This window comes from Curcuma longa, chromosome 5, assembly GCF_044706935.1.
Source record: "Curcuma longa cultivar G26 ecotype Majalengka, Jawa Barat chromosome 5, ITB_CL_G26_1.1, whole genome shotgun sequence".
Taxonomy (NCBI): Eukaryota; Viridiplantae; Streptophyta; class Magnoliopsida; order Zingiberales; family Zingiberaceae; genus Curcuma; species Curcuma longa.
Genome location: NC_133865.1, coordinates 8544499 through 8567350, shown reverse-complemented (window position 1 = coordinate 8567350; position 22852 = coordinate 8544499). Strand labels below are relative to the sequence as shown.

Here is a 22852-nt window from a genome sequence, read left to right as displayed (position 1 = left end):
TTGAGAAGAAGATTCTTTCCTAAATGAAATAGATGTTTGAGGTTAATTAAATGCAATATTATTTTATTTTGATGATAACTCGGAAACTATATTTTAAATCTATAATTGAATACAAAGTAGAAACCTATGTTTTTGCTTTTTTGATGTGACGAAATCATTCTCATGTTTATCATTAATTAGCTTGCCCAATATGTTAACACAAACAACGTAACTATACTCCATATGAATAATAATTGCACTCTTATTTATTTATTAATCTATCTTTTAAATTTAATACTGTATTTCAATAAAAAAAATATTTTCACTATAACATTTTTTATTTATTGAAAATAAAGAAAAGGTCGGATTTGCGTGTGTAATGGGTTGGAGACAAAGAGTCAAATCCACTGCTTCGATTTTGTGACCGATTTATTATTATTATATTAATTAGAGTTTTAAAGCCATAAATAATTAACTGCATGAAACAAGTGAGGAATTAATACATAAATAATTAATATTTTAAATATTTAATGAGGCTACTAAATTAATTGGATGTCAGCGTCGCGGGACCCACCGTTCCCTTGCGAGGACACGCCACCTAATGATTGTCGGAGGCCGTTGGATCGGATTAGATCAGATCTAAATGGTCGGCGAGAGCTCCTCCGATCAGATCTGATAGAAAAGTTATTCTTCTATAAAACCTTGAGCTTGGCTGCTACAGAAGAAAGGGGGAGAGGAGATGTTGATCTGAACTGCTTTCGTACTCCGGCGAGATCGTGAAGCCGCCGGCGATTGCTTTGCGGGGGGCGGTAGGTTCCTTTTTCATCTAGCTAGGATTTTTATTTTTATTTTTAGTTTCGTTTTTGTTGATTTCTTGATCCATGTAGATCTTTGTGTTTCAGTTTGCAGTATGTTTCGATGTGTGTGTGTGTGTGTGTTTTGCAATTTCCATCTCCGTGTGACGTTGATTTGTATTCGAGCACAGTTGGTTCTACTGATACAAACTTTATTTTGCTTGAAGGAATGCCTGAAAGGGTTTGTTCTGTGTTTACTTCGTCCCGTATTGTTGTTTCCTATCCTCTTCCTTCTAAACCTCCATTCCTTGGACAAAGATGCAACTTTGTGTGGGTTATGTTGACTTGTATTCGAGCACAGATGATTCTACCGTTAAAAACAATATTTTGCTTGAAGAAATGCATGAAAGGGTTTGTTCTCTGTTTTGCTTCATCCCGTAATGATGTGTCCTATTCTTTTTCTTCTGAACATCCATTCCTTGGACAAAGATGCAAACATTACTGCTACTGTGCTTCTATATTTTTATTCCCGTGGTTGATTTATTACTCCTCGACGGGTTGCATCTGGTCTTTCCAGAGCAATAAATAGCTTTGTTGCTTTGCTCTTGACTTTGTCACATGTCTTTGTTCTTTCATACATAAGCTTTCCATCCCGTTCTACATCAATTTCCGTAGTAAAGACTCGTCGATATTCTTTTGAGTAAATTGAATTTTAATTTGACTTTTGAGTCTCTTTAAGTTGACTTATGAAAATAAGTTGAAATTTAATAGTGGTTATCTAATAAGATCTAGAAATTTTAAAGATATTTGTAGTTGATCTACCACGTAAAATAAGAATGACGAATTTATCTAGGCACATTCCTAAGTTTTTGTCATTGACTTTTTTGAGATATAAATTATATTGTCAAGCATAATGACAACAACTTCAGTATACAAAGGTAAATCTGTTGTCCAAGGTTGATTCTTATTGTCAATGTCACAATTTAGTAATCTGAGTCATATTGAATATTACATTCAATATGTTGCTAGAACTATAATCATAATAATCAAACTTAGGTAAAATATATTTAAAAACAATCATTTCATGGTGCAATTTGGAAAATATGAAGATTTCTAATTTAGACACCTTAATTAAAATAAAATAATACGTAAACCTTATAATTATCATAGTTCTCAGTTGTGATGCAAAATAATTAGACTTATCAAACCACTTTTTGACAGTATGAGATTTTCCATGAAAACCATGAAGTACGTGAAACTGATTCAAACCTATAATAACAATTTATTGTCCATGATAGTGTGATAAATGATCAGCTTTGTCTTCTCCCCAATTTTGACAGAATTTTGTCTCTGTTCACAGAGTTCTTCTAGGTGAAATTATATTTCTATTTATTACTCTTGCCATCAAAGGGCCCATGATCGAATCATCGATGAAGGACAGAGACAAGTGTGTTGACCCTAAGCTGTGGTGTGCTTGTGCTGGAGCTATGGTTCAGATGCCTACAGTGAACTCCAAGGTTTACTACTTCCCCCAGGGCCATGCTGAGCATGCTCAAGGAGTTGTGGACTTTGGCACATCACACATACCACCATTCATACCCTGTCGAGTCGTTGCAATCAAGTTCATGGCTGATCATGAGACTGATGAGGTCTTTGCCAAGATCCAGATGAGTCCCCTTAGGGACGGTGAACTGGATTATAGTGAAGATGATGGATTGGATCTTAAAATGAGTGGATTTGGTTCACAAGAAAACCATGCATCTTTTGCCAAGACATTGACACAATCAGATGCGAACAATGGTGGTGGATTCTCCGTGCCCCGCTACTGTGCTGAGACCATCTTCCCCAGGTTGGACTACTCTGCAGACCCTCCCGTGCAGACTGTGATTGCAAAGGATGTGCACGGTGAGGCATGGAAGTTTAGGCACATATACAGGGGAACACCTCGGCGGCATCTACTAACTACAGGTTGGAGTAGCTTTGTCAGCCAAAAGAAGCTTGTTGCAGGGGATTCCATAGTTTTTCTTAGAGCAGAAAATGGGAATCTCTGTGTTGGCATTCGGCGTGCCAGAATAGGTGGTGTTGGTGATGGCCCAGAAACCAGGGTAGGATGGACTACCCTTGGTGGAAATGGTGGGTCCAATTATGGTGGTTGTGCTGTCTACCTGAGGGAGGAAGGGAACAAATTGACGAGAAGTAATGGTGGTTCTGGTCCCTATGGTGGTAGGAAGGGAAAAATTAAGGTAAGGCCAGATTCTGTCTTTGAGGCAACAAAGCTCGCAGCAAATGGCCAGCCATTTGAGGTCATGTACTACCCCAGAGATAGCACACCAGAGTTTTGTGTAAGGGCTGGAGCAGTAAAAGCAGCAACGAGAATCCAGTGGTATCCTGGAATGAGATTTAAAATGGCTTTTGAAACTGAGGATTCATCGAGGATCAGTTGGTTCATGGGCACTATATCTTCAATTCAGGTTGCAGATCCAATAAGATGGCCTAATTCTCCATGGAGACTTCTTCAGGTATCCTGTTTCATTGCATTATCTATGCTGGTCTTGAATCTAATCAATATATTTTATGTTCAACATTGTTATTTCTCATTCTCTTTTTCCTTTCTGTTGCATGTTGATTAGAAACTTGCGTTTGAGAATCTTTTGGTTAAATCTTAAACAAGTTCTTATATTTCTCAAAAACTAAACTTAGTACAACTTCCATGTCTTCTTTTCTTTTTCATTTTGACATTCATTTTATGTTTTCCCACATTCATTCTATGTGTTAGTGTATTTCGATCCTTGATCAACATCTAGTAAAGAAACAGTTGAAGGATGTCTTTGTCAGGAGATTTATAATTCTTGGGTTTTAAAGTGCTCAACCATGGACTAGTGTTAATATACCATACAAACATTAGTCTTGCCTTCTAGTACATGACATCTATGAATTTGATGTTTATCTGATGTTGAAAATATTTCTAGTAACCTAAACTTCACTAGATTTCATCGAAAAAGTTGATACTATGAAATCTGCATTGCGCAAGCCTTTCTTGGTAGTTTGACATTCTCCAAATTCTTACTTTTTTTCCTAGTTAACCACAAGGATGTTTTCAAATGGTTTTACAGGTGAGTTGGGATGAACCAGACCTGTTACAGAATGTGAGACGGGTTAACCCTTGGCTAGTTGAGCTGGTCTCAAACATACCAGCTGTACGTCTTGCAAATCTCTCGCCGCCTGGGAAAAAACCACGGATTCCCCAACACCTTAATCTTCCATTTGAAAGTCAATTTCAAACTTCAGTGGTCCCCGGAAACCCCCCCTTCACAAGGGACAGCGCTCCTGCAGCCATACAGGGAGCCAGGCATATGCAGTTTGGTTTATCTTTATCAGATTTCCACTTTAACAAAATTCCAACTGGTTTGATCTATCCATCATTTCGCCGGTTAGATTATGCCACTCCACCCTCGAGAATTTCGGGTGGTGTTCTTGTTGCCAATCCGTCCATTAATGACAATGTGTCATGTTTGCTAACCATTGCTCATCCTTCTCAGAGCCCTAAAAAATCATGTGATAATAAGCCAACACTGATGCTCTTTGGGCAGCAAATACTCACTGAACGAGAGGTATTCCTCAGTAAATCAGAGGAAAAGATTGCCCATGATGCTACTAGAAACAGCTCATCAGATGGAAATATTGAGAAGTCATCAAACAAGTCTGATGGTTTGAGATCCGCATTAACTCAGAAGAGGTCTCTTGAAGCATTCCCATGGCACAGTCAGCATCAATCTTTGGAGGTTGATATCGAGACTGGGCATTGTAAAGTTTTTATGGAATCAGAAGATGTAGGTCGCACTCTGGACCTCTCAGTCTTTGGCTCATATGAGGAGCTTTATGGGAGGCTTGCTGACATGTTTGGAATCAACAAATCAGAGATGACAAGTCAAGTACTTTACAAGGATGCAGCTGGTGCAGTGAAACACACTGGAGATGAACCTTTCAGGTTAGGATCTAAAATTTCATTTTAAAACAATTTCTGGAGGTTATTCCATTGTAATATGCACTATACTCATGCTTATTCTAATACCTTTTTCTAACATTTTCTTCAACAAAATTAGGAAGTTTCAAATACATTTTCTTCCTTGATTACTCCAATTTTATACATATTTCTCAAATCAGTCGGAAAGTATTTTTCACCGTGCATTCAGATTCTGATTCGATGGCCTAGTTTCTATCTTGCAATAATGGTTATAAAGACAACTTATATTTTTACCTTCATCTGTTGCAGTGATTTCATGAAAACAGCCAGGAGATTGACCATATTAACGGATTTGGGAAGTGACAACTTAGCGAGGTAGGGATTAACGAATCTAATCAATTGTATAGTTGAATTACCAAAGTTTCTTCCATCTTGATTGCTAAATTCATGTTTCCAAAGCCGCAATGATGTTTAGCTACAGATAAGTAATCATCAACTTCATTTAGCAAATGGATTATCTACATGTTCTGCTAATTGTTAACAGTGTAGAAAGCTGATGATCAGTTCTCAGTGAGTAAAATCGGATATTTAATTCTTCATCATGCAGGGAGCTATAATTTTATTGAGCCTAATTGCAGTGAGCTGTAAATAATGGATATATCTTGAATGGTTGTCGGATGCTGTGTTTTGTGCTGTTATGTAGATATATCTCTATCCTGTTTGATGGTATAATTAGTTGTGTATATATATACTTTTGAAAACTGACTTCTCCTGAATAATGAACACAAGTCATAACTGAACAATTAAAATAGTGAAATGCCCCTGGAAAACAGGATCTGTTGATAGAATCCCTTTAACAACTACGAGAGAAAAAAAGACTTAAATTTCAAATTACAACCGCGCAGTCACATTCTATTTACAAATAAATCTAAAGAAAAACAGCTTCGAGTATCAGCATTGTTTTTGGATACCCATTTTATGAATTTACAACTTAAGTTGTAGATTTAACAGATATCCACAGACATTTGTCATTGTAAGCCAACTTGAACTGAGATTGTCAAATATATCTTTCAATTGTGCACAAGATAAATCGATCAATTAAAAGTCCGAGAACACGAATCAATTTTGGATTAAGTGAATAGAGAGAGAGAGAACTAAGGATCGTATGAACTCCCAGATGCTGACGGCAATTATCAACAATAGACAACATACGTAAACTCATCGTACAGAGGACATACTTTCACTTGCTGCGATTGAAGGCAACTGAACCAAATATCTATTAATGTTAATGCATACCTTCACCTTGAGTGAATTGGCCTAAAGTTTGAGATTGCATCTACTTGCTAACGTCCTAGTAGAGTGTAACCTAACACCCTAAAGCGATAAACGAAGCAAATTAACAAACTCAGAAGATGATTATTGGTGTCTTCATATCTCTAGTCTTCTCAGGCTCTCCATTGCAGTAGATTCAGACTCTGCCAGGTCCTTTGCATCACGAGCAACCAGAGTGTCTTTGGTTGGGATGGAACTCTTTGGAGGGCAGGCACTGGGAACAACTGAAGGTTCATGCATCTGAACTGAGAGTGAAGGTTCCTCCTTTATAAGAACTGGAATATCAGGGGTAGTAACAGGTGACGATTCCTTCGCCAATGGGATTGATGCTACGATTGTCACGGATTCTTTTAAGTGAACAGGAGTGCCTGATGCATTAGCTGATACAGATTCCTTAACTGAAGGAGAGGATGCTAAAGCTGGTGTTCCTTCCTTTGATTGAGATGCAATCACAGTAGTAGCAGGTGGGATTGGTGGCAAAGCAGCAAAGACAGGCACAGCTTGTCGAATGCGAACAGGGGAAGCCAAGCGGATTTGAGTGTGACCAATACCAGGGGGAGGAGGTGGGCACATCTGTGATGCTGGTGGCTGAAGTGGCGGGGCTGAGAAGACTGGCACAGCTGTCCTAATTGTCACAGGAGGTGCCATGCCATGGCAAGACCTATTGAAGTGCCCAACTGGAAAGTATGGCACTGCCCCTCGAACTGGGAAATGTTGGGGCCTAAAAGTTTGATACTCACCCTGCTGGTAGGTGGATGTGCGACTGGCATCTTTTATTCCAGGGGACGTCGCACGGACTCTTGGAGCAGATTTTTGACGGATGAGAGGTAGTATCTTCGATACAGATGGAGGAGGTTGCAGTGAAGAGGGTTTTTTGTCAGGTTGGATTGGAAACTTCTTTGGAAAAGGAGTTGCATTAGGGTTGTTGGCCATGGCCATCTTTTCCTTTAGGCGGTAGTGGAGAAGAGCTCGGGCAATAGTTATCTGCTCCTGCTCATCGTTGTTCGTCTGCTCATTTGATGAGCTTGCTGACTCCTTTGCCACTGCAATGTCATGAAGTGATATTAGAAAATTTTTCCAATGTTTAAAGTAATTGCAGAAGCTCAATCATATTGCAAATATAAGAGTTGATTCAAATAGTGCCTGCTGAAATCCAGTGGCCAGCTAGAGATGGATTCATTGTCAAAGGTTTTAAACGTTATAATTCATCTCTACATGCACTTCTATGATTTGAGTAGGAACCAAAACTTCATAAAATTACTTGACAAAACACCTTTTTATTTTCTTTTTGATCAGTGAAAAGCAGACTACTTGTGCAAACCAACTGTAAATTGCTGGGCAACCAGAATAAATCAATTAGTTATAACTTACCAGAGGGCTTCAAGTTTATATATATATCCTCAACTTTGCCAAGAATTCCATTGAACTAATACTATCATTTTAAGTGGAGTTCCATACCCTTGTGTTCTTCACCAAAATTTACCACAATAGGAATGGAAATCATTTGTTGAACTATACTATTTGTAATTGGAGACCTAAAGTGAAGGTATGAAATGATAACAGTGTCACTGTGGGTGGCAGACGTGAATCTTACACATTTGAGGAATAAAATTCCACTGTGAGGGAAAAGAAGGCAATGAAAGAGGTAGATTCACTCCAATATCATCAGCTTAAAATATACTGAAAGTTTTCTAATAAATAAACCTAAATGAATATCCTTGCTTTAAAAAAATAGAAGCTTTTTTGAAACAGCTAAATGGATATCCTTAGGAAATAGGAATTTTAAGAAAGTATTTGAACCTCTATAGTTGTTGCTCTGCCCCAAACATTTATTAGTCCAAAGGGTATAACCATGTAGCAAGACTCCTTTGGAGTCCTGAAGTCTGAGTTCCACGTCTTCTTGTGTCATGTTTGAACATTTTCAGAGAAGTTGCATAGCAGAGATTCACCTAAGAGCACCTAGAAAACTCCGTAGGCACTCTTCCAGCACGGACTATAAACAAACTCATCATAATATCCATGAAAATGATAACTTGTTACTTGAGAACAGCCTTGACAGGTAGAAAAGGCAATTTGAGATGATACAAATTAAACTATTCTCCAATGCCTTTTTGTTATAACAGATTTGATAACTTGAAGAAACTCTTCCATGCACTTGTACATTCACAAAAGTAAGAAACTTACATTGTTTCAGTGAAGACCATGCTGCTAAAGCAGCATTTTTCTCTGCTTGCTTCTTGTTCTTAGCTGGTTCACCTGTAAATATGATTCCAGCAAGTTCCACAGTGCACGTAAAAACAGGTAGATGTCCAAGACCTGAACGGACTGTTGTATATGAAGGCAAAGGTGCCCCAACTCTCTGGGCAATTTCCTGTAGAAGGTTCTTATAAACTCCCGTCTCATCCTGTGAAGAAACTTATTGGATCAGCAAGAGTAGTGGGCATGTCATAGTACTGCAGAAGGGTAAGCAGCATAACAATTACAAGATAGAAATTTCAGGCCTCCCTGCTGTCCTTTTAGTATCGTTCATGAGGCTCTTTCATAACTTGGAAAAACACCATCAAAGATGTTGTATATCACAAAGAGCTAATTCAAGAATGCATGAAACTTTGAACTATGGTTACCAAGTTTCAACAGCAAATGATATAATACCCCATAAAAGCAGGATTCCCATAATGATATTTTGATGTGTTCAAATATCATATAAAGGACAGTCCGGTGCACGAAATTTTAGCCAGCGTAGGGTCCTAGGGAAAGATCAGACCATATTGGGTCTATTGTACGCAATCTTACCTTGCATTTTACAAGATGTTATTTCTCGCGATTTGAACCTGTGATCTCAAGATCACATGACAACAACTTTACCGTTGTGTCAATGCTTCCCTTCAATATTCAAATATTATATAAGAGAGGAAAATTGATTTAGTATAGCAAAGAGTTAGTGAGAAGATGAACAATCCTGCTTCTTAACCTACTATTCAAGTCATATCCTTCTTTTTTAATGCAATTATAACTTTTGCAATTCTCAAAGAATAAAGGAATTATTTGTAATCCTATCTCAATCGCATATGCTCTAATCCATATTTGATCATCTTTATAGTCTTTTTCCTCAATAATTATGCTTTGAAAAGTTGATGCAAGACACCACTGAAAATAATGTATCAATAGATCCACAAGTAACTCCACCAACATCCATCACAACATTAGTGCATTCGAACAAAGACAATCTCTTGTGGTGCTCCCACTGACCAGCTGCAATCCACTTGCAGGCTCAATTGGTGCAGTTAGTCGTGGAAACCATAGTTCAAATCAACCAGTATCATGTTCTCACCATTATCATGAAAGGTCAGCTCTTTGAAATTTGAACCACCACCTATCTTATTGCTTCCTATACGCATTAATTGACTACTCATACTCATGGAGTCGGTGCCTTAAATCAAACTTAGCAGCCATGCAACTCGTTGCAATAAACAAAGGTATTAATTAGTACCGCAAAGTTGAGTCTTGGTTGGAAAGGCATCCCCCATGGCAAGAAAAGTTTAAGCTCAAATGAAAATAGTTGATTAGTTTGTATGATGGGCAAGTCAACTAGAAGATAATTAATTATGAGACTGACGTAATAACTCGACGCCACTAGGTGAAAACCGTGTCAGTGGATCATGTTTTCTCTAAGCGCTAACTGGGAACGGAGAAGACTAACGACGTCGACAGAGACAGCAAGCTCAGCCGGAACCCTGACGGAAACCACGCGCAAGACAAGGTTTGAAGTAGTTAAACAAATAATTTTGAGTAAATGAAAACAAAAGGTGTTTTTTTTAAGAGGAGGAGGACTCCGTCGTTGCTCCGACGAAGTTTCCCTTAACCAAAACCAACCAAAGAAATAAATCCATAGAAGAAAAGAAAAACTCACAAGTCGGATCTCGAAAATCCTATTCTTTCACCCTTTTTTCTTTTCATATGTTCTAAAGAATCTTTCTTGCAGTCCAACAGAAACAAATCGAGATAACGGAATATCTTGTGATAATTATCTTGATCCCCTTTTTGAAAAGAAAATTTTTGAACATATCGAGGTACCTTCTAACTATGGGAATATTTGCGCCTGAAAACCAATGTAATTGCAAAGACAGGAGCAAATTAAAAGAGAGATTTTTAAGATTAATTCCATGAATCCGAGCCTGGCAAAATACGTCAGAAAAAAAAAAGAAAGATTTTTTCCATTTACTTGGCCGTGGATTCAAGCGAAAGGGAAAAAAAACGGGCGGACGATGTGCAACTAACCAAGATCCGGGCAGCCAGGGAATGGGAGGGTCCGCGCTGGGAGAGTGCGTTGAGCGCCACTTCCGCGGCCGAGTGCTCCGCCTGCCGCAGCGTCAAGCAGAAGCTCGGGCTCTCGAACACTTCCCCATTAAAGTTCACGGTCGCTTTGAACCTCGGCGCGTGATCCGGCCCCTCCCGTATGCACGTATAGGACGGCAGGTTGAAGCAGCTCCGTTGTGCCAGCTCCTGCAGCTGGTTCTTATACATCCTAGCCTCAGTCAGCACCACCAACGCGCTGAAACCGAGATCTCCGACTGTCGGCGGAAAAAAATCAAAGATCCGACTCCTGGCCGTCCAGATCCAGGCGGCAGCGCCGCGGACGTCGAATGGAAGCTCAAGGTGGCATCATGCCGGCGTTCCGCGGAATTGACGGTTCAGTCGACGAGGCTAAGCCTTCGGCTAGGGTTTCTCTCGTCGCAGTAGAGAAGACAGACCAAGATCTCCTGAGAGAGAGAAGAAGAAGAAAAGGCTATCGATTTAGACTTTAGTAGTGTTATTTCTACAAAACACCTCATATTATATATTTTTAATTAGCAAAAATTGATGATAATATTAATTTATGAGGAATTATTTTAAATTAATCATGAAATGGACTCCTTTATCATGGAATGACGCTATTTATTTATTCCACTCTTTTTTAAAAATAATAATAATAATTATTTTATGAATTAAATCTTGAAGTGGGTGAGTCATAAATCAGGTAATTTGACCAGGTAAAGTGAGAAAATTTCATATTGCCCCTCCTTTTCATTTATATTCCAAAATTCACTCAAATATTACAATTCAGCCCCTCATTTAAGTGCTCTAACGCCCAGTTTAAACCCGAGTGTCTCGAAAATTGTCGAGGACGTTAAAAAGCACAAGAGATTTTTATTTTCTTTTTCTTTTTCTTTTTCACAAACCATGAAATAATTGTGCTCACTTACAACCGTTAGATTTGGCCCTACCAATCCTCACCGTAGAATATTATAATATACGTATAATTGATTATTGAATATCATGAGGGGGTAACATGACATATATCTTCCCACATGCATCATCACGTATATATAATTAGCTACAATAAATTTGAGGACCCCTCTAGAAAAGAAAAAAGAATTATCAACGGCGCTATTAATTAATTAACTAATTAGTTATTAATTATAATAATTTATGCAATCAGAAAACTAAATATATATTTTGTCATGAGTGATAATTTTTTTAATTAAGGAAAGGAGAAAGAAGAAGATAAGTAGCTGTTTCATTGAATGAGAATAATAAATCTATTTGACTTGGACAAAATAATTCGGCAATTAAACAGAAAATAGCCGCCAACTTTGACAGAAAAACACTAGTCACGCTGGACATTAACTGCAATAAAAACATTTCACACTAGCAAAAAAGAAGAAGAAAAATTCATGAACAAAACTGTTTAATCAAACAAATGCATTCAAGATTTCAGCAGACATATATTTATTTGGCTGAAGAAGCTGGCCAAAACCATTAGAAATGTCAAAACATTTATTTGGCTGCCGTAAGCAAATTTGCATATAAAATGTTAGTATTGAAACCTGAGAATTAGATAATAAAAGGGACAAGAGCATTCAGCAATGAGCAGAGAGAGTTTTGATGCAGATGAAGTAAAAAACATAAAATTGGAGAGACATGAGCATTTAGCAATGGGCAGAGTGGTGGAGCTTTGTTGTGTCATCAATGAGTCTTAATGGGAGTGTTGGAGTCCAATATGAAGAGGAAGGGAACTCTCAATAGAAAGCAAGAAGCAAGGTTGAACCCAACAGCAACCCCACAGAGCATCATCATGGTCCCTAGTCCCTACAACACATAAATTAAGATGAGGCTTTGTCCCATCAATTTTGAGTCAGCCATCTACTTTTTTGTTCTCATCATTAACTTCCTCTCCCCCACAATGATACAAGGGAAGCCCAAATCTGTAGGGAGGTAGTTTAGTTTATCTCCAGTCAGTCCACATGAGCATTGCATTACATTAGAATGAGGCAGGCAGTTTGAGAATGCAAAACAGCATCCTTACATGACCATCTAATTCTGATAAATAAAGGTGTGGAACTATAGAAATTTTTGAGTTTTTCAATAGACTTTTGCAAATGAGGCTGTGCCTGATACACAACTTTCCAAAGGAATCCATTCAGGTAACTGAACATCACAAAGAGGCAGTTTCAGCAAGTCATACATTAAGATTTCTAGATCAGCTTGCACTTAAATTCTGAAGAAAAAGTTGGAAATCAAGAGTAATCTAAGAAAAATTTGGTAAAAGAATAAAATAAAATAAAATGGTCAAAAGAAACATATATCAGCAAATGTAATGGGTCATTATTAGTCAAACTTGAATCATAGCTACTATTTGGTGCATCATAATCTGTCCACTTGCCTCACCAAATGAACACAATGGAGTTTTGGTCAACTGTACAATGAAGTCCAAAGTCAGCAGGAAGGAAGCTTCTCGGCGGCTCTGCCACATGTTTCACCTACTCCAGAAACTTTTGAATTGATGTAACAAGCTGAACTAAGATATGTGTCTTGATGGCCACTTGAACAAGTTAATATATATCTTGTTTGGACTAAAGATTAAGAAACTATGAAACATCAGGGGTTGAAAGCATTGCTGCTGTCTTCTTCAATAAGAGTAGCATGAGGTGCTTGTGATAGTTTTTGAGCAATTTACACAAACACACTTTTGTTTTCATCTTTTATCAAAGCAAGTCCCTTACCCCTTTTTTTCTTCTTTACCACTATATGCATACATTTCAATATTTACGCTGGAGACAAAATCAGAGCTATGCTTAAATTAAACAAAGGAACCTAATGTGACAGTGTACATCTTAATCAGAGAATACTGCAAGAGCTACTTGACCACTTGCAAAAACACATTGATGGAAACCACCTCTGGTTATAATTTAGCCCTACTGAATCAAACAACATAACTCTACAGTGTAAAACGAGAAACTTCTGTAACGAAACATGTTTAGCGCTCAAGAAGCATCACCGTCTCACAGTGGGGAGTATGCGGAAACATATCCACCGCCATCACCCTGACTGGGCGGAATGGCTCTGACTTGGGCATTGATTTAGTCCGATGCCGGGCAAGGCCAGCACTACTCATTTTTCGCCATCCTCTATTGCCTTTTGCTTTCTCTGGCTCATCGGCGGTTGGAGTGCAAAGCTCAATGGCATTAGCAACCAAACTTTCAGGATTACAAGAGATATAGCTGTTGGCAGGTAAAAGTGAACATAAAAATACTTCAGTTACATTGACTATGAGCTGGGGAAAAAAAACATTTGTGAAGATAACTGCAGAAGAGATGCCATACACAAGTCGCCTTATGCGTGGATGAGTCCTTAGAGATTTGATCACCTGAAAATCCAAATGAAGATATCATCAGTTTTTTTCTATCTGCGACAAGAAGTTGAATCAAGCATCATGCTTTCAATTTATACAGAGAGCAATTTTTCAGGATAAAACAAACTGATTTTTCTTCATGCAAACTGAGGCTTTTTAGCATAGAACTGTAAGATAGATCAAAATAATGAAAGGGTAAGAAAAATGAAGCTGCAAATATATTTATTGCTGAGCAGAGGATTTTGTACTTGTTCAGTTTGTAGAAACTGATGGGCATAAGACATTATCTGTCTACATGTAAAACTCATAATGAAAGTAGAACTACTTACAACAGGATGAAGTCCAACTCGTGGTGGATCAACAATAGCAACAACATTCTTAAATTGAGGTATACATGCTCCATCCTTGTCTTTAGACGTGCATATATGCAGACTCAGCGTTTTGCAAACTTGATCATTCCTGGTAACATCACTATGATCTGTTGAGCAGTTTCTTTCAGAAGAGTAATTTACATCCTCATCTGGACCTTCAGATGTCACTGAATCATCCTTTATTTTTTCCTCAACAGAGCCTTCTACACCTGTTTTACATGTTATGTCATCAACATCCTGAGCTGGGATAGCGCTGAATTCTGAATTTTTAATATTACCATTTCCTGTACATGAAAGCATCTCATCCTTGACTGATTTGACTAAAAGAATATCAAGAAGGATACTTGTAACAAACCTCAATAGAAGTACTACTGTGTAATTAAGTGGTCATGCTTACCTTTATGACTGATCCCAGAGATACCATAAACAGTGCCATTATGCTCTGGAACATCAAGATACTCCTTCAGTAAGGCCCCCATTATATCCTCTGCCTGCCAAATTCCCAAGATGGATCGATATGAATTAAAGGTTCATAAGGATCAGCTGGGTTTCATACAATTTTCTTACTGTAAGACACCAAGGTAAATTCATATTCTAGATTGATTTGAAGCACAAAACCCAAACGTGTTCAGGAGTTTCAAGAAAGAAAATAGATGCTGCAACTTCAAAACCAATTCACAAGACATCTTTTTTTTTTAAATCTAGTAGGGAATTTTGGTTAGACTGACATTATAGCAATATAGATGGAAAATGTGATATAGAGTCATAAAATTATTGATAGGATTTGTTGTGGTAACATAAGTAACAAAGAAAACACTGAAGCCTGACCAAGCCTTTGCATACTGAACCATGCATGATCAGATCCAAAGTGGATATCAAGTTCCAGAGGAAATCATTGGATTAAAAAAATTCTCACAAAGGCTTGGAAAAAAAAAAGAAAAGAAAATCAAAGAACGAAGTTACACTTTGTCTCCAATTGTGTTATAGCATAAATAGCTCTTATTTGTAACACCAGAATGTCAAAATGATTTTATAGCATGTTAATAATGAATAAAAAAGAAGAAATGAACAAGTTGAATTAATTCAGTGCACTCGCTTATACATTGCCTTTTCCACCTTAACGTAAAGATCAAAACTTATCAGTCTATTGTAGGATATAATTATCTTGAATCTCAATAATGCATTATTCAAAAGCAAGTGAGCTAAATATACAGTGGTCTAGGATGCAGAATAGACACAAATAAAAACAATTTCAAAACTTCCATTAGTCTAGAAGCAAGTAAAATGGAAATATACAAACCTTGCTGCAGACAAACCTGCAATTCTTTATGCCATTAATCATTGCATTTCTTTGTGCATCTGAAACTGCTGATGCATTCATTTCAATACCCACAACCTATGAGGATTTGATTTATATGTATAAGACTCTCATAGTGTATTCACTTACAACAGCAGTAAAGTAGTGGAAATTTAAGAAAACAAAGATTCAACATCATCAAGCTGCATTTGTCCCAACATTTAGTATCCCTCCATTGAGCTTTATGCAAGACTATATATCCATTCAAGCAAACAAACACTAATATGAATAAAAGACATGCTGCAAATTTCTTTTCATGTATGCCATTCCCAAAAATTTTAAATCCAGCTGTGCATTGTATAGCCAATGAAAAAAGTTATAGTTTTATTAATAAATATTTTAAGTATTGAATATACAAATACAAGATATGAAGATTCTTGCAAATATTATCATAATAGAACTAGATTTCTTTGTGGGTTCATAGCTTTAGTATTTTGATAAGAAAAATACCTTATAAATTTCTTTTTGAGGATAGAAAGACAGAGGTGCTTGCGTGCTATGTTCAAATCAAATCATTTTACCTCTTTAATCTTCCTGTTATCAGTGCAACTTTGCACTTGCTTGGAAGTTTATGTTTTCTCCAATGATAAACTTAAAAGTTTAAAATACAATTTAGTTTTCAACATATACTAGATACAGACAACAAAAGGCACAAAGAACCAAAGAATTATTAGAAACACAAAACTCATGTGGATCAATAACTTCTATCAATATTCTTTAGCATAATTATACTATGTTTACCAAATCTCAAACTCATCATAATTTTAGAGTACTCTCCCAATATTTTAATGTACTTGAATAAAAATTCCCAACATCTTATGCAAAATGCAATAGTTTAGCAGCAGATACACACACATATAGTGTTAGCATGCTACCTTCACAATATTATGACTCAAAGAAATGTATAAACTCCAACATCAGAGTGAAATATCATGGAATTACCATGCCAACACGGTGGGCTAAGGTTAGTCCAATTGTTCCTGTCCCGCAGCATATGTCAAAAAGTAATGTATCTCTATTGAGATCAGCCCAATCACCAGCAAGTGAGTACAATCTCTCTGCAGCAAGAGTGTTGACCTGTATCCTAGTGAGTGATGAACCAACTTACTCAATTGGGTAATAAGAATAGTAATATAGATGAAACTGAGTCTAACTTGGAAAAAAGCTGTGGGCGATATGGAGAAGCAGAGATTGCTTATATAATCATGAATTCTTGCTTCAATTGCATGTTTATCATCTGATGGAATTGGTTCTACTTTTGGTACCATCAACGGGATCAAAGGACAATCAGCTGGAGCAGCATTTGATATCCCTTGATAATCCTGCATGGGGGTTAACAAGATTATAGAAGCATAAACATCTGACAAGAAAAAACCAACAGGGCACACAGACCAAAACATGACTTCAACTAAATTTTAGCCAAACTTAGCATCTACAACCAGGAAAATTGGGATTGTTAACAACATACCTGGACAACTATTACTGTGAGAGGAAGTGGAGGAGAACAAGCAGCTGCTCCAAGTACAAGTGCCTGGACCATTCTCTGAAAGTCATTTTTCATTACTTCTTCATCCACATCAGTTGAACAAACCTACATAAGTTTGAATAAACAGATCTTTATCTGTCAGGGGTTAATTATGACAAGTACTTATTATGAATCATACTGAAAAATTATCAAGGTCAACACTGCCCCAAGTTCCAATATCATGAATACATTGGTCCTATCCATTTATTCTGTATAACCATTAACCATAAACAGACATATACACATAATGGTTGTTTCATGTCAGAAAGGTACTTGCAGATAACATCAACAGCAAATGAATTGTTTGAAAGTTGCTGGTTGTCATTGTATGGTTTGCAAGCTGCAAACCATTCACATTTGGGCCTTAAAAGCTGTAAATGTTGCTGCTGACATGAAACCCCAGCAACTTCTATAAATTTAGAATAATATAAAAATATAAAATGTTTTACATGTATGCTAAAGAGATTGGCTTATAGTTTACTTGCATTTGTAATTACTTTAGAATTATCATTACAAAGATATATGACATTCACAAACAATCAAACAACATAGTTGCAAAACATCATTTGCCTGAAATAGCTATTTGCATATACTATTGATTGCAAGTAACCAAATGCCCCTTAGGGCACATCATACACAGACAAAGCCAACTTTTTCCCAAAATCTATGAAATTGTATACTTTTCTTGTAGTTCAAACCTGAATTATTAGCATGACCTCTGCAATCTCAATTTCTGCAACTTTGTTAGCGGTCACCTGGCTGGATTTCCTTCCTTCCCGAACCTAAAAACACACCCATCAATCAACATTTCTATAGTTGTTTTTCCTCCAAAAAAGATATATCTATACCGAGGCAAGATAAAGAGAGGAAGGAACATATATCAACAAGAAAAAAATGAATTTACTGTAAACTGACGCCAAAATCCTTTATTCTCAATCCTGTTCCATATAGGCAATGATGATGACTGTAGAAAACCCTGAAAGGCCAAGGCGAATTCATAGGATATTCTAGAAACATTTGGGCAGTTGATAGGTTCTTCAATTGCTGTTATCCCCTCCCTGTGACCACATTATAAAAAGCAACAATCACAGGATGGACAACGAGCTATCTATACATAAAATACTCTTGACAAACCTGAAACTTCCAACCATAAAGCCAACAGTTGGTTTGCCATGCAACGAGTAACCAACTGAAAACTCGCATTTGTTCCGATACCCATTGGTTAACGGTGATTCCAATATGCCCTCAAGTTTGCAAGGAAGGCCGCCTATACATTTTGAGTGTAAGAAAGATAACTTCAAATGTGTGAAAAAAGGGATTGTTAGATTATTCAAATCTCACGAAAAAAATGCACAGAATAGGTATCACTACCAAAATTATACTTGAAGTATCTCTTTAGTCTATAATATATAGTCAATTCCATTCAAAATCCAACATTCTGATAAAATTGATTCCAAGGTTCTGTAATGACATCCTACAGCTGAAGCCAAATGGATGCATTTATTATTGTATAAGTTTGAGATTCAAGCTAAAGTTGCTCTCGCATATTGATCTTGCCAATCACAAGAAATCTAATCCCTCATGCACAGTATGGTTGGTTGGCTCCCCCTGCAATTAGGTTTAGTTGTCCAACTCCTTGTCAAGCAACTAGAGCTTTCACTACAATGTCAGTTTGATGAAGTGAACAAATGAAAGGAGAAGTTAAAAACTTCACATTTTTGTCTTAGATTTAACATATCACTATGGTAAAGATACTCAAAAGCCAAAATTACTAAGTTGACCAGCAAGCCTTGAGTTTGGAAAAAATTGTTCCATAAGAACAAAGTCAAATTGATTAGATTCATAAAAACACTGGAAGAATTTAGTGATCAATTTCCAGAATCCAGACCATTAGTCTCAAGCTGAAATGAGTTTGCCAAACCTGACTGCGAGGAAAAGATCCACCCTAATTATTCCTACACTCCGATGTGCAAAAATGTGATTTCAATGAGGTCATAATGGTGTACATATGGAAAGCTAGGCATGCTTCTGTTTGAGCTTCAGCATTTTGAGTTGCATATTTCTCTATCATAATATTAATATGAGTAAGCAGCCATGTCAAACAGGCATGTGACCAAAAAAGCTCTTCAGAGATATGTGGTTCAGGCCTCAGGGTCTCACATAGTAACACCAAACACCTGATTGAAATTTGGGAAATGCTAAGCAAGGGCAAAATGATGCTAATTAGTCTTGCTTTAATATGCACTTTCCCTTTTGTGTTTCCATTCATTCTCCTGTCACTTTGTTTTTCTACCTTACACTCTTCCAACTCTTTCTCAAAGATCTAACAACTTCCTAACATTTGAATCGATTGCTTGGATTTACAAAGCACCTACATAAACTTGGTGAGTCATCTAAAGTCAAGGTAATCTTAATTCATAATTCAAGCAATTGATATATTGTAATTTTCCATGTTTCACACGAATCATAGGCCACACATATTAATGGTTCCACTTATTATTTCTTTGTCTGTCATTTCATACTATTTCACGATTATATTGTTGGATTGAGAAAAAGTATATGACTTCACTTGTTAGCAAGAATAATAACTAGTTGTATTTGAGAGAAGGAACAAGCTAAGCTCATTGTTAAAATTTGAATACGGGCAACCAGGTTTATAATACTGGTGCAGAAAGCAGAACAAGACTGCTGATTGGACAAATGTGGATTGCACAGAGCAGGACTGGTGCAGAAAGTATGATGGATACTTTCAGTGCAGTAGCATATGAGTCCTAGTACAGGCCAATGCATTCCAGATGGTATGCCATGGTTCACGAAACCTTGGCCTAGTTTGCTACCGACTTAAAATATTCATGCCCAAACCTTTGCACATTGTGGATATATTACTATCAGATTTAGGGACATGATAAACACATGAAATTATGCAGTCTCAACCAAAATTCAAACCTGATTAGAAATAAGCACCTGATTAGAAATAAGCCAAGAGGAGACCATATACTTAGAATTAGAAACAAGTCTGACATAGTGATTACAAAAATTAAACAGAACAAATCCTCAACCTAAGAACAATAAATAATAGGTCTAAGGGCCAAGTATTAGAAATAACGAAACCATATGCAATGCGCTATCAAAATCTTCCTCCGGCAGTTGCATCATGTAAATGAAAAACTAACGGGTAGCGTAATCAATCTCTGAATATATACAAGAAGACAAGGAATTTACCAGCTTCCCTAGATTTAACTATCCACTCTGGCAAAGAAATAGAGGGAGGACAAGCTTTGCGTGCATTCCGGGTCTGCAAGAGGAAGTTCCAACCATTTAAGAGAGAAAAATTGGACAGAAGTGTAAAAAGAACATTTACAAAATGTAAAATTAGTGCAAAAGCGATAACAAATTTGAACATACTGCCTCTCCAGTACTCACAAGTTTTTTAAGTGTTTGAGTAAGAGTTTTCATCTTCTGTTCCAACTGATCACTATATGGTATATCAGCCGATGGAGTAACCACATTACGTGCAGTTTTTGTCACTGTAGCAAAACCTTCTGCTATAGTAGTGTCTTTTCCAACTGAATCATCAGCATCAAATGAGCATGAAGGCATGGGATAGTTGGTGCATAGTTCCCCATTCACAACTTGCCCTTTATTTTGATTTGGAGGGATTTGTGTTTCGACTTTTGTTTGATAAGACCTGGGGTTTGCATCTGCAACTTTTATTTGTTTTTGCCCAGATGTAGCGTTCTCATTCAATACCTATTATTTTGCAAAGCATGAGACAAAAGGAACATGTAGTTTCTGTAAAGAAGGGGGGTGTATATTTTTCAAAATGAATGAGCTACCTCAATTGCCTTTTTTAGCTGTTCCGTATTGTCAAATGTTACAAACCCCACACTCATTCCCTTCTTCTTTTTTGCTGTTTTACAGAGAATTCCCTGGCATAAAAATACAAAAGTAAATTACAGAAACTTGCTAAGTAAAATAATTCAATTAAACCATGTGCAACGAGCATCATAAGCAGCACTAGGAATATCAAACATAAAAAACCCCCAAAGAAATGCAATGGGGAAGTGCAATTATGAAGAATTAGTAGTTGTTTTTAGGCCCTTTAGATTATAGGAAGAGAAGAAAACCTCCGGTCAGTGATGTGCCCGGTTTCCACCAAGAAAGTATCCTTGACACTTTAAGCCATAAACTGTGAGACCGCTAACCAATATAGAGGCCACATCTCCAAAAAAAAAACCCAATTTCCCATGCTAACCTCTACGTTCTAGTTTCTACATTGAGATGCAACTGTTGGCATCAAAAGGCCAACTTTTTTACAAGATATTTCTATATACATATAGAAATATCCAACACGATTATAGAAAACATTGTACCTGACCATCGAGGAAGCTCTTCAGGTTGTCGGATGACCACTTCCTGGGCAGACCAATGAGGCATTTATCAAGCGAAGTAAGATCAACTGCCACGCCTTGGACCTCGGGCGCCAAAGAACCCTCATTTCCATCATTTCCATCCCTAAGGATCTTCTTGGCCCGCTCTGAGGTCGGGTCCCACGTCTTATCCGGGCGAGGGCGGAGCTCCGCCTCGCCGTGTGCGTAGCGGCAAGAGTCTCCATGGCTACACCCCTCTCGACCGGACTTCCTTCTGTAAAACGAGCAAAGACTCGTTTTCCAGAATGAGTCCCTATCGCCGGCGTCCTGAGCACCTTCTTCTTCCCCTCCTTTCTCCTCCGCCTCCTCGTCCCTCTTTCGCTTTCCGCCAACTCCGTCAATAGCTAACGCATCGTTAACGGTTCCGGCAACGGTCGGCTCGGTGCTCGCCTGCTCGAGTTCGTCGCTGGGAGAAGCCGCGAGCGCCGTCATCTCCATGGAGGCCATGTCAAAGGCAAGCCTCGGATGAAACCCCAATCGAGGCAACTATCACGCGAGAAGTTGAAGCCGCTTCGCGTTCGTGGTCTGAACTGTCTCCTTAGGCAATTTGACCTATTTATCCTTCTCATTGAGCCCATCGTTAAGGCCCAAATCATAAACTGAGCCCATCGTTATGAGTTCATATATTGAATTTAAAATTTAAAATTTAAAATTCACTTACACAAAATTTGAATATGTGAATTATTTTCATGGAATATCGAATCGTATTCAAATTATTTTTATTAGTTTTATATGCATTTGCATTATTATGCTCAGGAAAAATGTTAAATATATTATTTTTATGAAAGAAAGTACATATTTTATATTTTTATATTTAACATAAAGTAATCACCGTCTCCTTCTGTTCCATAGATTCGCGTGCCAGCTTGCCTTAATTCATCTCGATTCTCTAACGACAATATTTAAATATAATTTATCTTTATAATTATTGCTTAATTAGCTGACAACAAAATCTAAAAACTATGGTTTGTAGATCAGATGTTGACCACTGTGGTCATGTACCTCCTCCTCCATCATTCACATTTGATTTCGATCGAGGGATCGATTTGATTCTCAATGCAATGCCATTGAATCATCCATTATTTTAATTAATTATTTTAATGAAAAACTAAGGTTCAGGACCATTGTTCAATCATTTCGACCTAATTAAAAGCTTTACAGCTATATCTTTTGACCTAGATTGCACTGCATAGAGATCTAGAAAAGAAAAGAAAAGAAAAGGTGGAAAGCATCTATTTTATGTTGGCTGGGGCCTACCCGCGAAGAAGAATTTTGAGTTGGGATCTCCCCTTGGATACGTACCTAATTCGTACCCTTGTGCGTAAGTTAGTATTTCCCTACAACGCTCATGCTGCATGCATGCATGCATGCTGTCTACGCTGTATCAGCATGTTTAATAGAATAACTCATTTATTCACAAAATACAGT

General features: G+C 37.4%; 3 protein-coding genes across 4 annotated transcripts; 1 reads left to right on the top strand and 2 right to left on the bottom strand.

Annotated features, from left to right (window-relative positions):
* The first annotated feature begins 692 nt into the window (after positions 1-692).
* LOC141830155 (auxin response factor 18-like) lies at positions 693-5469 on the top strand. Its single transcript, XM_074717639.1, has 5 exons — positions 693-788; positions 2134-3292; positions 3887-4761; positions 5047-5112; positions 5345-5469. The coding sequence occupies exons 2-5, from the start codon at positions 2189-2191 to the stop codon at positions 5352-5354; spliced, it is 2055 nt and encodes a 684-aa protein (XP_074573740.1). The 5' UTR covers positions 693-788; positions 2134-2188; the 3' UTR covers positions 5355-5469.
* Positions 5470-5791: 322 nt separating this feature from the next.
* LOC141830157 (double-stranded RNA-binding protein 6) lies at positions 5792-10849 on the bottom strand. Its single transcript, XM_074717642.1, has 3 exons — positions 10348-10849; positions 8254-8473; positions 5792-7112 (listed from the first exon to the last, which is right to left on the bottom strand). Exons 1-3 carry the CDS (start codon positions 10591-10593, stop codon positions 6166-6168), a joined length of 1413 nt encoding a protein of 470 aa, XP_074573743.1. The 5' UTR covers positions 10594-10849; the 3' UTR covers positions 5792-6165.
* A 2312-nt stretch (positions 10850-13161) lies between these two features.
* Positions 13162-21893, bottom strand: LOC141829315 (zinc finger CCCH domain-containing protein 24). 2 transcript variants are annotated; one of them, XM_074716760.1, is made up of 15 exons: positions 21368-21893; positions 20831-20923; positions 20418-20744; positions 20217-20289; positions 18129-18261; positions 17899-18052; positions 17693-17776; positions 16938-17060; positions 16624-16791; positions 16412-16546; positions 15413-15508; positions 14510-14603; positions 14071-14396; positions 13713-13756; positions 13162-13610 (listed from the first exon to the last, which is right to left on the bottom strand). In XM_074716760.1, exons 1-15 carry the CDS (start codon positions 21869-21871, stop codon positions 13367-13369), a joined length of 2598 nt encoding a protein of 865 aa, XP_074572861.1. In that variant the 5' UTR covers positions 21872-21893; the 3' UTR covers positions 13162-13366. The 2 variants fall into 2 exon arrangements, with proteins under 2 accessions (XP_074572861.1, XP_074572862.1); XM_074716761.1 differs by having other exon boundaries at positions 14071-14321.
* Between the last annotated feature and the right edge of the window lie 959 nt (positions 21894-22852).

Excerpts from the sequence above, each read along its gene's own strand:
- LOC141830155 (XM_074717639.1), top strand. The coding sequence starts at position 2,189 with ATGATCGAATCATCGATGAAGGACAGAGACAAGTGTGTTGACCCTAAG. Across the intron at positions 3,293-3,886 it reads CTCCATGGAGACTTCTTCAG|GTGAGTTGGGATGAACCAGA; the intron begins GTATCCTGTTTC and ends ATGGTTTTACAG. Across the intron at positions 4,762-5,046 it reads ACTGGAGATGAACCTTTCAG|TGATTTCATGAAAACAGCCA; the intron begins GTTAGGATCTAA and ends CATCTGTTGCAG.
- LOC141830157 (XM_074717642.1), bottom strand. The coding sequence starts at position 10,593 with ATGTATAAGAACCAGCTGCAGGAGCTGGCACAACGGAGCTGCTTCAAC. Across the intron at positions 8,474-10,347 it reads CCCTGGCTGCCCGGATCTTG|GATGAGACGGGAGTTTATAA; the intron begins GTTAGTTGCACA and ends GTTTCTTCACAG. Across the intron at positions 7,113-8,253 it reads ATGGTCTTCACTGAAACAAT|TGGCAAAGGAGTCAGCAAGC; the intron begins GTAAGTTTCTTA and ends ATGACATTGCAG.
- LOC141829315 (XM_074716760.1), bottom strand. The coding sequence starts at position 21,871 with ATGGCCTCCATGGAGATGACGGCGCTCGCGGCTTCTCCCAGCGACGAA. Across the intron at positions 18,262-20,216 it reads AGTTAAATCTAGGGAAGCTG|GCGGCCTTCCTTGCAAACTT; the intron begins GTAAATTCCTTG and ends CAAAATGTATAG. Across the intron at positions 13,611-13,712 it reads CCACGCATAAGGCGACTTGT|CTATATCTCTTGTAATCCTG; the intron begins GTATGGCATCTC and ends ACCTGCCAACAG.